Below are 13,242 nucleotides of genomic sequence, written 5' to 3'. Positions count from 1 at the left end.
CCCTGATCAACCTGCTTCCCTGCTACCAATTCTTGTCCTTCACTTTTGGAGTGGGAATCATCAGTGGGGAGGAATCCAGAATAGGATAGAACTAGGATTTGGGGAGAGAAGCAATTTGGTGCTGTGGGTTCAAATTTGGCCAGTTTCCAGATGTGTAGATTTTGAGGAATTTAAGGAGTTGTTTCACATTTGTAGCCGTGGGAGGAGAGATGAGCAGAGAGGGAGGTCAACATGTCTCTTTGGAAGTCGGAGGTTTTGATGATCTCTTCATTCTGTGATGTAGTTCATTGTCCTGGGGCGTTATATATCTGCATGGTGATAGAGCAAAACGGTGCACTTTGTTCCCAGGAGCCGACCATATGCCTCTGAAATACTATCGATTCCTACTGTCCGGGAGGGAGGAATACATGTCTGGAAAACAAACCCTCTTCAATCACATAACAAAGCGGATACACAATCAGGCCATTAGCCCAGCCCTCTTATCTGTATTTAAATATAAGTCTTCAAGATATTACTCCTATCAGAGTAGAAGTTCTTTCAAACTGGGGGGGAATATTGATGTGACTATAAATCTTGAAACATTTGTGTGGTTTTAAAAATTATAATTATGATGCCATATTTACAAGGTACACAGGTGCAGAATACTGTAATTTAAACTCTCGCGCATGTATTTAAGATACATTTTTGGCTAATTGTATGTTTCTAATTTTGGGAAACTGCTGAACTATCAGTAGGCAAACCTTGCTTGCTGTTGGCAACTGAGTATGAATCACGATGAGCTTTGAAACAGAATGGAGGTTGGGGGGAAAAAAGTGAAAAGGGAGTGACTGCTGGAAGCACTGATTCAGTTTAGTAGATTCACAGGTCCAGATTGTATCCTGAAATTATTCAAAACAACCCTTTTGTGAAAAAATTTGTCATTGCTAACTGAACTCTTGTGCTAGATGGGGCTTATAAAACTTAAACTCATTGTAACCAGAGGACTAACGTTCAGGCTATGGTTACGCTGCCGCTTATGTTGATATAACTTAGATTGTCCCCCCCATCCCAAGCACCATAAGTTACGCCAGCCTAAGCACCAGTGTGGACAGCACTATGTCAGCAGGAGAAGTTCTCCCACTGACATAGCTACCACCACTTATTCACGAGGGTTAATTAAGTCAGTGAGAGAACTCTCTCCCATCGGTTTAGAGCTAATACACTAGAGAGCTTACAGCGGCGCAGCTGCATCAGTGCAGACTATGTGATCACAGTGGTCCCTTCTGACCTTAACATCTACAAACAAGCGCACAGTTATGGGAGGAGAGAGTACTGTTTTTACTAGTTACAGTGTTATGGTTAGGGTTGCCTGCCCACACAGCAAAACAGCCATTTGTCTAACCCATTACAGGAATCAGTCAGTGTGCTTATGTATGATGCATGTGTAAGATTCACCTGTTGACTTTGTGGACAATCACTATTATTTTTAGCCACTTGTCATATGTCCGTTAAAGGAACAATAAAATATTACTGTGTGATTCTTTATAGAGAGATCTCTAATTACACTAAGTCCTTAAGGGTATGTCCGTACTCCATTGTAAGCCCAGGGTTAGTGTGGCTCAAGTCAGCTGATCCTGGGTTCAAGAACCCAGGGCTTGAGCATCTACACTGATTGTCAATCCTAGGTTAAGAACTGATTAAGCCAGGTTTGAACTTGGGGCTCTGGTGTCCACACTGCAGCGTGCAGACTGGTGTCCAATCAACCATATCCCAGACTACCTAGCATCCTCCTGAAATGTGGCCTTCTAGCCCCGTGGTGCATTGTGTGAAAACTTGACTGTCCATCTTGCATGTTACAGGAAGCTGGCACAGCCTGCCAAGCAGTCATTTTGGTCTGTGTTCTCCCAGCAACTGGAGTCAGGAGTATGGAGGAGGTACCTTTTGAAAAAATTCTGTTGCTTACGATTTCACTCCCATGTCAGGAAAAGGGCAGAGCTTCTGTGAGAGGCTGGTGAACATTTCAGCAGCCTTTTCTGACTCACTGAAGAAACCTGACAGCTTATAATGGAGGAGGAGAAGGACACAGACAGGGCAGACTCGAACTGAGGCCTTGGCTACACTCACACTTTACAGCGCTGCAATTGGGGTGTGAAAAAACACCCCCCTGAGCGCTGCAAGATACAGCACTGTAAAACGTCAGTGTAATCAGGGCAGCAGCGCTGGGAGTGCGGCTCCCAGCGCTGCACGCTACACCCGTAAGGGATGTGGTTTACATGCAGCGCTGGGAGAGCTCTCTCCCAGCGCTGCCGCTCTGACTACACTCACACTTCAAAGCGCTGCCGCGGCAGCGCTTTGAAATTCCAAATGTAGCCATACCCGCAGTCAGGCGTGTGGTTTACCTCAAGGTAGCAGGCATAAAAGAAATTCTTGAGGTAATTGCTGCCTTTGAGAGAATGGGGTTTCCAGACTACACCAGGGCCATTGTTAGGACTTGTGTCCATTGTTTGCCCTCCTCAGGAGCACATGAGTACATGAAATACCATCTTAGGTAGTTTCTTTAACATGCAAATGAAAAGTTCACCCTTGTCTTCGGCACTGGAAGCTTAAAATTTTCACGTACATAACCACAATTTTCACAAGTACAAACTCTAAGAGGTCTGTGTTTGCAGTTGGAAAGGAAAAGAGACGTAGCTTTTATAAGAGTTAGAAAATCATTAGATAGATAGATGCACAGGTTAATTTTTCTGTTTCTCTCTTGTGAATTTTTGGCAGCTGTTCTGTGCCTACAGTTTAAACAAAAATGTACTTACGTCAAACTGTATGTGCGGGCCTTTCCACTTCAAGCAACGTGTTCACTCTCTTAGAAAATAATCAATTATGAAATAAGAGCCACATTAATTAATTTAGGATGGGATGCTCTGGGACTGGTAAACAGGTTATGAAACCTTTTAGTTGTAGATCAGCAGTTTAAATTAATCTATAATAATGGCTGTAAGTGGTTTATGTGGAATTAATATACGGTCTCATTCCAGTGACGGTATTTTACAGACATCAGGGATTTGATGGGCCATAGGGATAGAATTATCTGCTTTCCCTTAGGGTTGTTCTTATGGGCTCTTATTAAGTGAGGATGGTGAAAGACCAATGAAGGAAGGGTAGGGGGAGTTTTACACTGTTTGTGTTGTACTATTTCTGTAGATTAAATAGAAGGCAAGTACTTTTTACTTTTTGTCCCCAGTATTAAATTTAGCTCAGATGTTGCTCTGCTCTGCTAATAAATACTTTATGTGACTGAGTGGCAGTTCTATTGTAGAACTGTTTAGTCTGTGTTTTTTTTGTTTTAAACTTTATGCACTTAGCAAAGCGAGCTACTTGATATGTTAAGTAACTGAATGGATGTATTAGTCTGATTGCAGTCTGTGTTTTTAGAGTAATGTACAATCATGTGTGTGTTTAAAAAAAGCCTTCCAGTATTAATAAATCTGAGTTTGCGAGCTGAAGTTGCTAAATCTGATGTTCTGATTTGTGGTCAGTTTTTGCATTTCATTCTGCTGGTCTATTGAAACTTGATGGGTAGGTTTCACTCGCTGGTTCACTTGTATTAGGATTTTGCTTTTGTGTGGGTTGTTGGAACCACACAGGAGGAGCTAAATCAAGAAAATGCTTTTAAATAATAAAACATTTCACATTAAATGTTGTAAGCTTTTTTTTGAGCAAAATCTCTTGACCCTTTTGTACTGCTTCATCTTCCTTTTGATTTATAAGAAAATGAAACCCACAGTGTTCGTGGCTTGTAGATGTCTAACTGTGGAGCATGAATTAGTTAGGTACTTTCGAAAATGGGACTTCAGTCTTCAAAAGTGACTTAAGTACTGTGACAAAAGTTCTTCCTCTACCTTGGTGGGTTCTTTGCTTATTTGGCAGATTTGCTCACCTCAGTTATCTTCCCCACAGTTTGGGTCAACTTCTCTTGTGTTTGATCAGGAGTTGGGAGGTTTGGGGGGAACCTGGGCCGCCCTCTACTCCGGGTTCCAGCCCAGGGCCCTATGGTTTGCAGCTGTCTATAGTGCCTCTTGTAACAGCTGCATGACAGCTACAACTGCCTGGGCTACTTCCCCATGACCTCCTCCAAACACCTTCTTTATCCTCACCACAGGAGCTTCCTCCTGGTGTCTGATAACGCTTGTACTCCTCAGTCCTCCAGCAGCACACCCTCTCACTCTCAGCTCCTTGCGCCTCTTGCTTCCAGCTCCTCACACGCACTTCCTCTCCTCTGGTTCCTCACTCTCTGACTGGAGTGAGCTCCTTTTTAAACCCAGATGCCCTGATTAGCCTGCCTTGATTGGCTGCAGGTGTTCTGATTAGCCAGTCTGCCTTAATTGGTTCTAACAGGTTCTTGATTACTTTAGTGCAGCCTCTGCTCTGGTCACTCAGGGAACAGAAAACTACTCACCCAGTGACCAGTATATTTGCCCTCTACCAGACTCCTGTACCCCACTGGCCTGGGTCTGTCACAGTACTTAAGAGCGTAAGTCCCGCTGAAAGCCAATGATGCATAGACTTTTAAGTTACCTAAATACTTTGGAAAACGTTACCACAATACTGTAAATTACAGTTTTGCCATCTGTTAATGTTAAAAATTAACTAATTGCTTTTGATGTTTTTTTTAAATCCCAAAAGTCTGAGGTGTATTTGTAAAACAGATACTGTTTATAGCATTTTTCCGCTCTGGAGGTCCTCCAAGTCCTCCTTCGAGCTCTGAAGGTGTTAAGCCTCCCTATACTCACTCCTTTCATTTGTTTGCCTGTTGTCCTTACATTACAGTAACTACTTATCCCAGGGCTTGTCTACATCAGAAAGTTGCAGCGCTGGTGAGGGAGTTACAGCGCTGCAACTTTGAAGGTGTACACATCTGCAGGGCACCACCAGCGCTGCAACTCCCTGTTTGCAGCGCTGGCCGTACTCCCGTTTTGTCTCGGGTGTAGAGGATCCAGCGCTGGTGATCCAGCGCTGGTAATCCAATGTAGACACTTACCAGCGCTTTTCTTGACCTCCGTGGAAGGAGGAAGCCTCTGGTAATCAAGCTGGTCTCCTTTCCCGGTTTGCTCTCTCGTTCCCGGAACCCCGAGCAAGCAGGTCTCCTTCCCTGCAGTTTGCTGGGTGGCTCCGGGAACGCGAGAGCAAACCGCGGCGAAGCTGGTCTCCTTTCCCGGTTTGCTCTTGCGTTCCCGGAACCCCGAGCAAGCAGGTCTCCTTCCCTGCGGTTTGCTGGGTGGCTCCGGGAACGCGAGAGCAAACCGCGGCGAAGCTGGTCTCCTTTCCCGGTTTGCTCTCGCGTTCCCGGAACCCCGAGCAAGCAGGTCTCCTTCCCTGCGGTTTGCTGGGTGGCTCCGGGAACGCGAGAGCAAACCGCGGCGAAGCTGGTCTCCTTTCCCGGTTTGCTCTTGCGTTCCCGGAACCCCCCTTGAAGCCGCCCAACAGCGCTGCAGTGTGGCCACATCTAACACCACTTGCAGCGCTGGTTGCTGTAAGTGTGGCCACTCTGCAGCGCTGGCCCTATACAGCTGTACTAATACAGCTGTAACAACCAGCGCTGCAAAATTTTAGATGTAGACATGGCCCCAGTCAAGAACGGCTGGAGCCAGTTAAAGCCTGAACAGTCCCGAAGAGCTTCTTACAGAATGATGTAATGCACTGCTGGTTTAGGATAGAACAGTCAGAATATACAGCATTCAAAGTTGAGTTAATATATGCGTACATTTTTTAGTTCATTTCTAGGATGCCCATCCATAGTATCTAGGTGATAACATTATAAATATACGAAATACGATGTCAGTGAGTCAAGCTGTATGAGAGTCAGTGACAGGATAGGGCTCAAGTGACTTTTATTCCCAAGAATACATTAGTAAAAAGATCTCTCTCATAATGGTTCTGATTGTCATATCATCTGGTGTTGAGGTGGTACCAGCTATGCTGCAAATTTTCCCAGACCTTAAGTACCTTGCTTCTAGATCATATGTTTTGATTTTTTTCACATAGGGAGAACCAAACCATGTTTAAGGAATGATGGGCCACTGCTAGGCTCAAGTACAGTCCTTAAATATGGTAGATTTTTGTGTAGTGTAGACAGAGGGCCAATATTAGAAAAATTCTAGGGTTTTTGTTTTTCATTAGTCTTGGGAACCCAATTTAACCTCTTATCAGCTTGTTTTTGTTGAATTTAAGGATAAGACTCCAGCCTTAGGTTGCTTTTGTGCCAGGTATTCCTTCTTATTTCCAACTTGCAGGTTGTTCAGACAGTACCATGTATTATGTAATACCAGAGTGCAGTTATGACAACTTAGCTTCAATTTCATTTGCTTTTGTGTTGAACTCTCTCTGTAATAATACTTAGTATACATGGGTTATTTGTGTTTAATGAAATATGTTCCAAAGGTTAGCGAGGGCTGTAAATCATTTACAGATTAGTATTCAGATCTTGTTTTTACCAAGTAAACTTTGTTGATAAAGATTTTGGGTTATTTTTTTTAACTTAAATAGTTCATTTTTGTTTTTGTTCAAGTACGTGTAAGTTCTGTCAACACTGGAGCATGCAAGGTTTCCTGGAACATTTGAGACATTATCTTATATTGCCTTTGATAGTGAATGCCAGAGTAATTGTTTCCAGAACAGGTCGTTCATAATGATTCCTTGGTAATGGCCGAGTGTGTTTTAGCTCCTGACATTTACTCCCTCTTCCAAAGTCTGCGTATTATCAGTTGCAGGCAAAGTGCCTTCAGAGTTGAAAGATTAGCTTACTTAAAACATTGATTCCCAGGCTCCCCGTTGATGCTGTTTTCAAAAGATTAAGGTTTAGAAAAGAGGGCCAAATTTTTCAAATATTAGTGCCTAGAATTAGGTACCTGCTTAAAAGTATAAGTGGATAGTCTGACTTTTCAAAAATGCTGAACAATTGAAAAAACACATAAACAAAAATAATCAATGCCTCCTGACTGAAATTCACGGAATCTGCAGGAGCTTAGCACACCTCTGAAAATTGGGCCACGGCTCTAGTTGCCTAAAAATGGACTCGGTGCTGAACTTCAGGGTGAAAAGTTTTGGGCCCAGATATTTTCAGTTGGAAAGTATAAAATGTAGAGCTGTGCAGAAAATGAAAATTCAATCAAGACATCACCATTTGTTTTCTTTCCAATTAGGAACAAACACCCAAAATTTGAAATTTCTCCATGAAAGAAAATTTAAAAAATTTCATTTTGGGTCAATTAAAATAGTTATCTTCAATAAAAATGAAACACTTCACTTCCATTTGACTTTTATTTATCATAGATGGAATACAATTTTAAAAAAAAAATGTAAAACAAGTCATTTAGAAAGGAAAAGAGAACATTTTTTTCTTAAATGTTTAAATGGGGCATTTTGACATAGTTGGAACTTCTTTCCATTTTTGATGAAATCAACATGATTTCAAAAAGTATTTTTCATTTTGATGGAGCTGCATGCTCTGGAAATGGTTCTGTCTAACTTTATCCTGACCAGCTGTAATAAAATATGCTTCTCTGAGAACTTGCTACGTTGCTTTAAAATACAAGGATGTTCTCCAGTGGAGTGTCGTATAGGTGCTCAGTTGCCAGAGCATGTTGCTGGAACATGTTGACGGCTACTTCACAATGTTTTTAATGCCAAAATTCTCTTGTAAAAATTTCCACTGGCTTTTGGAACTCTTCTTTCTATACTGCATCTATGAGGAACTGCTAGGACTACTTGGTCTCATTTTATCTGTATTAGTCAAACTGGGCCAGATAGTTTTGGTCTTGATCTTACACTCTCCCCTAAATTCCAATGGATTCTCAGACTCTCTCAGGATGGGTTGCACATGTGTACTGCTGCTCCTCCCTTGGGAAAGGATGTTGCTCAGCACCAGTCAATAGTTAAACTGAGGAAAAAGGCAAGGAATCTGTAACTTGTAGTGGTTTTAAATCTCACAAGCCCTTGGGTTCCAGAAGCCTGGTGAGCTTGTAAATAGTGGAATGACCCACATGTGAGGGAGGGTGAACGATGTCATGGCTTAGTACTGAGTTCTCTTCTGAAGGGAGGGTGAGAGGCAGGATTTGGAGAAATTTTTCAATTTTATCTCCTGGGAAGGACTCTTGCTTCCATGATACCTGAAATAGTGGGGACTTACCAGTGCGTAATTAAAAAATAGAGTTTTCAGTTGATATGATAACTGAAACAGAGGTAGGATATGAGATGCAAAGCCAGTACCCCCAGAAGTGCGTCTTCTTGGAGTAATGGCATTTTCTGCAGCCTGAGGATAGGTTTTTATTAGGGCTGTCAATTAATCACAGTTAACTCAATGATTAACTCAAAATTAATCTCCATTTAAAAAAATTAATCTCAATTAATCGTGGTTTTAATCGCACTATTAAATTATATTTAATTTCAATTGGTGTACTATTTGTGGATGTTTTTTCTACATTTTCAAATATATTGATTTCAATTACAGCACAGAATACAAAGTGTACAGTGCTCACTTTATATTATTTTTATTACAAATATTTGCACTAAAATGATAAAAGAAATTTTCAATTCACCTCATACATATACTGTAGTACAATTTGTATTGTGAAAGTGCTACTTTTACAAATGTAGATTTTTTTTTTCTGGTTACATAACTTCACTCAAAACAAAGCAATGTCAAACTTTAGAGCAGGGATCGGCAACCTGTTGCACGCGAGCCAATTTTTAATGGCACACTGGAGCCTGTCAGGACTCCAGCATGCCATTAAAAATCCTTCCCAGCCCTGCCTGCTCTCCTCTGCTCTCTGCTCCCCCCGCGGGGGCAGGGAGCAGAGGCACAGCTGTGCACATGGAGTGGGCAAATGGTTCCACTCTCCGGGCATGGCAAACTGCAGGGTCCATGCTCCCGGGCCGGAGCGCCGGGCCGAACGCAGCAAGCTGCTGGCCCCTCCCCTGTCTTTTCCCCTCCCCTGGAGCCCTGCCGCCGCGCGCAGCGCTCTGGGGGTTGGGGCTGCGCGTTCCCGCAGGGCAGTGTTTGGCTCTGTGGGGAGGCAGAAACACTCCCCCCTCCCCTGGAGCCATGCCACCCTGCGCGCTCCCACGGGGCAGCATTTGGCTTTGCTGGGAGGCAGACAAGCTCCCTGCTCAACTGGAGCTCTGCCGCCACTGTGCGCAGTGCTCTGAGGGCCGGGGCTGTGCTCTTCCGCAGGGCAGCGTGTCTGGCTCTGCGTGGAGCCTCAAGGTAAAGGGCCCAGGGCTGGGGGTGTTGGATAAGGGCTGGGGGCAGTCAGGGGACAGGGAGCAGGGTGGGTTGGATGGGGAAGTGGGGTCCTAGGGGGGGTAGGAGCGGGGGTCTCTGGAGGGGGCAATCAGGGAGCAGGGGGGGTTGGATGGGGCATGGGAATCCCGGGGTTTGTGAGGGGGCAGAGAGTGGTTAGGAGTCAGAGCAGTCAGGGGACCGGGAACAAGGAGGGTCCTAGGAGGGGCAGTTAGGGTAGCAGGTCTCTGGAGCGGGTGTTCTGGGCACAAGAAGCTGTGGGGGTTGTATAAGTCGGGAGTTCTGGGAATCCTGTCAGGAGGCAGGTGTGGAGAGGGGTTGGGGCACACAGGGAGTGGGGGGCGGGGGATTGGATGGGTCGGAGTTGTGGTGGTCCTGTCAGGGGGCGGGGAGTGGTTGGATGGGGCATGGGAGTCCTGGGGATCTGTTTGGGGATGAGGGTGTGGATAAGGGTTGGGGCAGTCAGGGGACAGGTCGGGGGTAGGGTCCAGTCCGGGGACAGGGAACAGGGAGGCTTAGATGGGGGTAGGGTTCTGGGGGGCAGTTGGAGGCAGGGGTCCCAGGAGGGGGTAGTCAGGGGTCAAGGAGCAGCGGGATTGGGAGTTCTTAGGGAGCCAGTCACCCAGCCCTCTCCCCTGACCGCCCCCAACACACACACACACACACACACACACACACACACCACGCCCTGAGCCCTGCCCACCCCCCCCAGGACCCTGCCCTGAGCCCTGTACCTCCCTCATACACACCCAGCTCTCTGCTTGACTCCTTCATCCCCCCCCCCCCGCCCCAACCCTAGCCCTGACTCTGGCACCCCCACCCATACCTATCTCCCCCTCTGCCCTGACACCTCCAGCCCGCAGCCCTGACTCCAGCCCGCCCCCAGCCCTCTGGGGTCCTGGCTGCCAGTCCCGCATAGTCCGCTGCTGGTCTAGGGTTCTGGCTAATGGACCCTTGCCAGCCGGTGTCCCGGCCGCAGGCCTTGCTCAGCCCGCTGCTGGCCTAGGTGAACAGAACCCCAGACCAGCAGCGGGTTGAGCGGGCCCGTGACATAAGATCAACATTTTAATTTCATTTTAAATGATGCTTCTTAAACATTTTGAAACCTTGTTTATTTTACAATACAACACCAGTTTAGTTATGTAATATATAAACTTACAGAGACCTTCTAAAAAACATTAAAATGTATTACCGGCACGCGAAGCCTTAAATTAGAGTGAATCAGTGAAGACTCCGCACACCGCTTCTGAAAGATTGCCGACCCTTGCTTTAGAACCTACAAGTCCACTCAGTCTTACTTCTTGTTCAGCCAATTGCTAAGACAAACAAGTTTGTTTACATTTATGGGAGATAATGCTGCCTGCTTCTTATTTACATGTCACCTACCAGTGAGAACAGGTGTTTGCATGGCACTTTTGTAGCCAGCATTGCAAGGTATTTACGTGCCAGATATGCTAAACATTCATATAGCCCTTTCTGCTTCGACCACCATTCCAGAGGACATGCTTCTATTCTGATGATTTAAAAAAAAAATGCATTAAATTAAATTTTTGACTGAACTCCTTGGTTTGGAAGAATTGTATGTCTCCTGCTTTGTTTTATCCGCATTCTGCCATATGCTTCATAGTAGTGTCAGATGATGACCCAGCACATTGTTCATTTTAAGAACACTTTCACTGCAGATTTGACAAAACGCAAAGAAGATACCGATGTGAGATTTCTAAAGATAGCTACAGCGCTTGACCCAAGGTTTAAAAATCTGAAGTGCCTTCTAAAATTTGAGAGGGTCAAAGTGTGGAGCATGCTTTCAGAAGTCTTAAAAGAGCAACACTCCAATGTGGAAATTTACAGAATCCGAACCACTAAAAATAGAACATCAACCTGCTGGTGGCATCTGACTCAGATGATGAGCATGAACATATGTCGGTCCACACTGCTTTGGATAGTTATTGAGCAGAACCTGCCATCAGCATGGAAAGGTGGTCAAAGCATGAGGGGACATAGGAATCTTTACTGCATCTGGCACGTAAGTATATCTTGCGACACTGGCTACAACAGTGCCATGCGAACACCTGTTCTCTCACTTTCGGGTTGCATTGTAAACAAGAAGCGGGAGCATTATCTCCTGAAAATGTAACCAACCTTGTTTGTCTGAGCAGTTGGCTGACCAAGAAGTAGGACTGAGTGGACTTGTAGGCTCTAATATTTTACGTTATGTTGTTTTTTAGTGCAGTTATTTTTTGTTCATAATTCTACATTTGTAAGTTCAACTTTCATGATAAAGAGATTGCATTACAATACTTCTATTAGGTGAATTGATAAATACTGTTTCTTAGGATTTTTACATTGCAAATATTTATAATAAAATAAATATAAAGTGAGCACTGTACACTTCATATTCTGTGATGTAATTGAAATCAATATATTTGAAAATGTAGAAAACATGCAAAAATATTTAAATAAATGATATTCTATTAACAGCGAGATTCATAACGGTTAATGTTTTTAATCATGCAGTTAATGTTTTTAATTGAGTGACAGCCATAGTTTTTATAACGTTGTTATAGAAATTGCTAATTATCCTTGACTTAATGAGGTTATGTTCGGTACCTGCTGTTATAAATAATTTTGTCTCTACCTTTTAGTAAGATTGGAATTTATATAATTTAAAATTTACATTTGTGTTGCTTGAAATGGAGTATTAGTATGCTCATTTCAAGTGACACACAGGCCTGAGTCTTAACTGGCCAATTGAAATGCTAAAGTGGAAATCATTACTCCCAGGGAGAAAAGGAAATGTCAGGGAAATACAGTTTAATTGAGGACACTTAATCACTCAATCCACACCAGTACAACTGGTGCATCCTCTATTACTCTCGAATTCTTCCATAGGTAGGGTTTTGTTTTTATTTTTACACCAACACCTCAAATGCTAGATGTAATGAATCTGTTAAGGAGTGGCTAAAATCATCCATTCAATCTGCGTCCAGCAGTGATGCGTTTCAACAAAGACAGTGGAAAATAATTTTGAGTAGTCTATGAGGAAACAGATTGATGGAAGAGGCAGCTTTTAAAGAAATAAACATATAACAGGGACCATTGCCCGCAATGTGCGTTATCAAAGCAGAAATGAGTTATAACTGATCCAGGCGCTGACAAAGAGGGTTGTTATATTAGAAAATGGAGTGGAGAGTAAGGGGAGTTCAGCGCATAGGTCTTGGAGAAGAGTCTGTAACGTAAGTCCAATCTAGACTGGACCATGAGTTACCCTTTAGACTCTAGGAATACTTGTGGCACCTCAGAGACTAACACATTTATTTGAACTTATCTCAGACTTCGCACTTTGTTTAAACAAACTTTCATTTTCTATTTGTTTTCACTACAGTACTTATAAACAAGTACCTTGTTTCATCACTTCTGGCTGCTGTATTAAGGAAAGCTCTATTGACATCCTCCCTACATTTCTCTTCCTGTACCTGTCTTCCGTTATGAAAGAAATTCCATTTGTCTGAGTTGCTTGTCTGAGAAGGAAGCCAGATGAGAACATCACTTTGAACTTCCTGGCACAACTTGTGGGTACTCTGGCTAGTTACGAGAAGGGGTACAGACCAGGAGTACAGCAGCAGAATCCCAATTGTCTGATCCATTTGTGTGTGGTTTTTTTATAATGGCCATTCAATAAATGAAAACCTAAAGTTGGGTGCTTTAATCAGGGTATTTTTTGAACCTAAGATGTTTGGAAAAACTCAAGTATTTAATCACATTAGAAACCTACATTTCTAATTTTTATTTACAGGCTAACTGGATCTTCTGGATATGTAACAGATGGGCCTGGACATTATAAATACAAAACAAAATGCACATGGCTCATTGAAGGAAAGTAAGTAGCAAACACCTTAATTTTTAGAGAGCACTATTTACAATAATTTTAAGTGCAATTCAATTAGTGAACACATTTAGACCTTGGT

The 13,242-nt window shown here is 43.5% G+C and overlaps 1 protein-coding gene across 4 annotated transcripts in view; it reads left to right on the top strand.

The window, feature by feature from the left end:
• ATRN (attractin) overlaps positions 1–13,242 on the top strand; it is a 381,873-nt gene that overhangs the window by 34,862 nt on the left and 333,769 nt on the right. For all 4 annotated transcript variants that reach the window (XM_030564553.1, XM_030564552.1, XM_030564551.1 and 1 more), the window contains exon 2: positions 13,071–13,154. In XM_030564553.1, coding sequence (XP_030420413.1) covers positions 13,071–13,154 — 84 coding nt within the window. The remainder of the gene's footprint in view (positions 1–13,070; positions 13,155–13,242) is intronic.

This window comes from Gopherus evgoodei, chromosome 5 (assembly GCF_007399415.2).
Source record: "Gopherus evgoodei ecotype Sinaloan lineage chromosome 5, rGopEvg1_v1.p, whole genome shotgun sequence".
Taxonomy (NCBI): Eukaryota; Metazoa; Chordata; order Testudines; family Testudinidae; genus Gopherus; species Gopherus evgoodei.
Note: the sequence above shows the minus strand (reverse complement) of the source record. Positions and strands in the feature narration are given on the sequence as shown.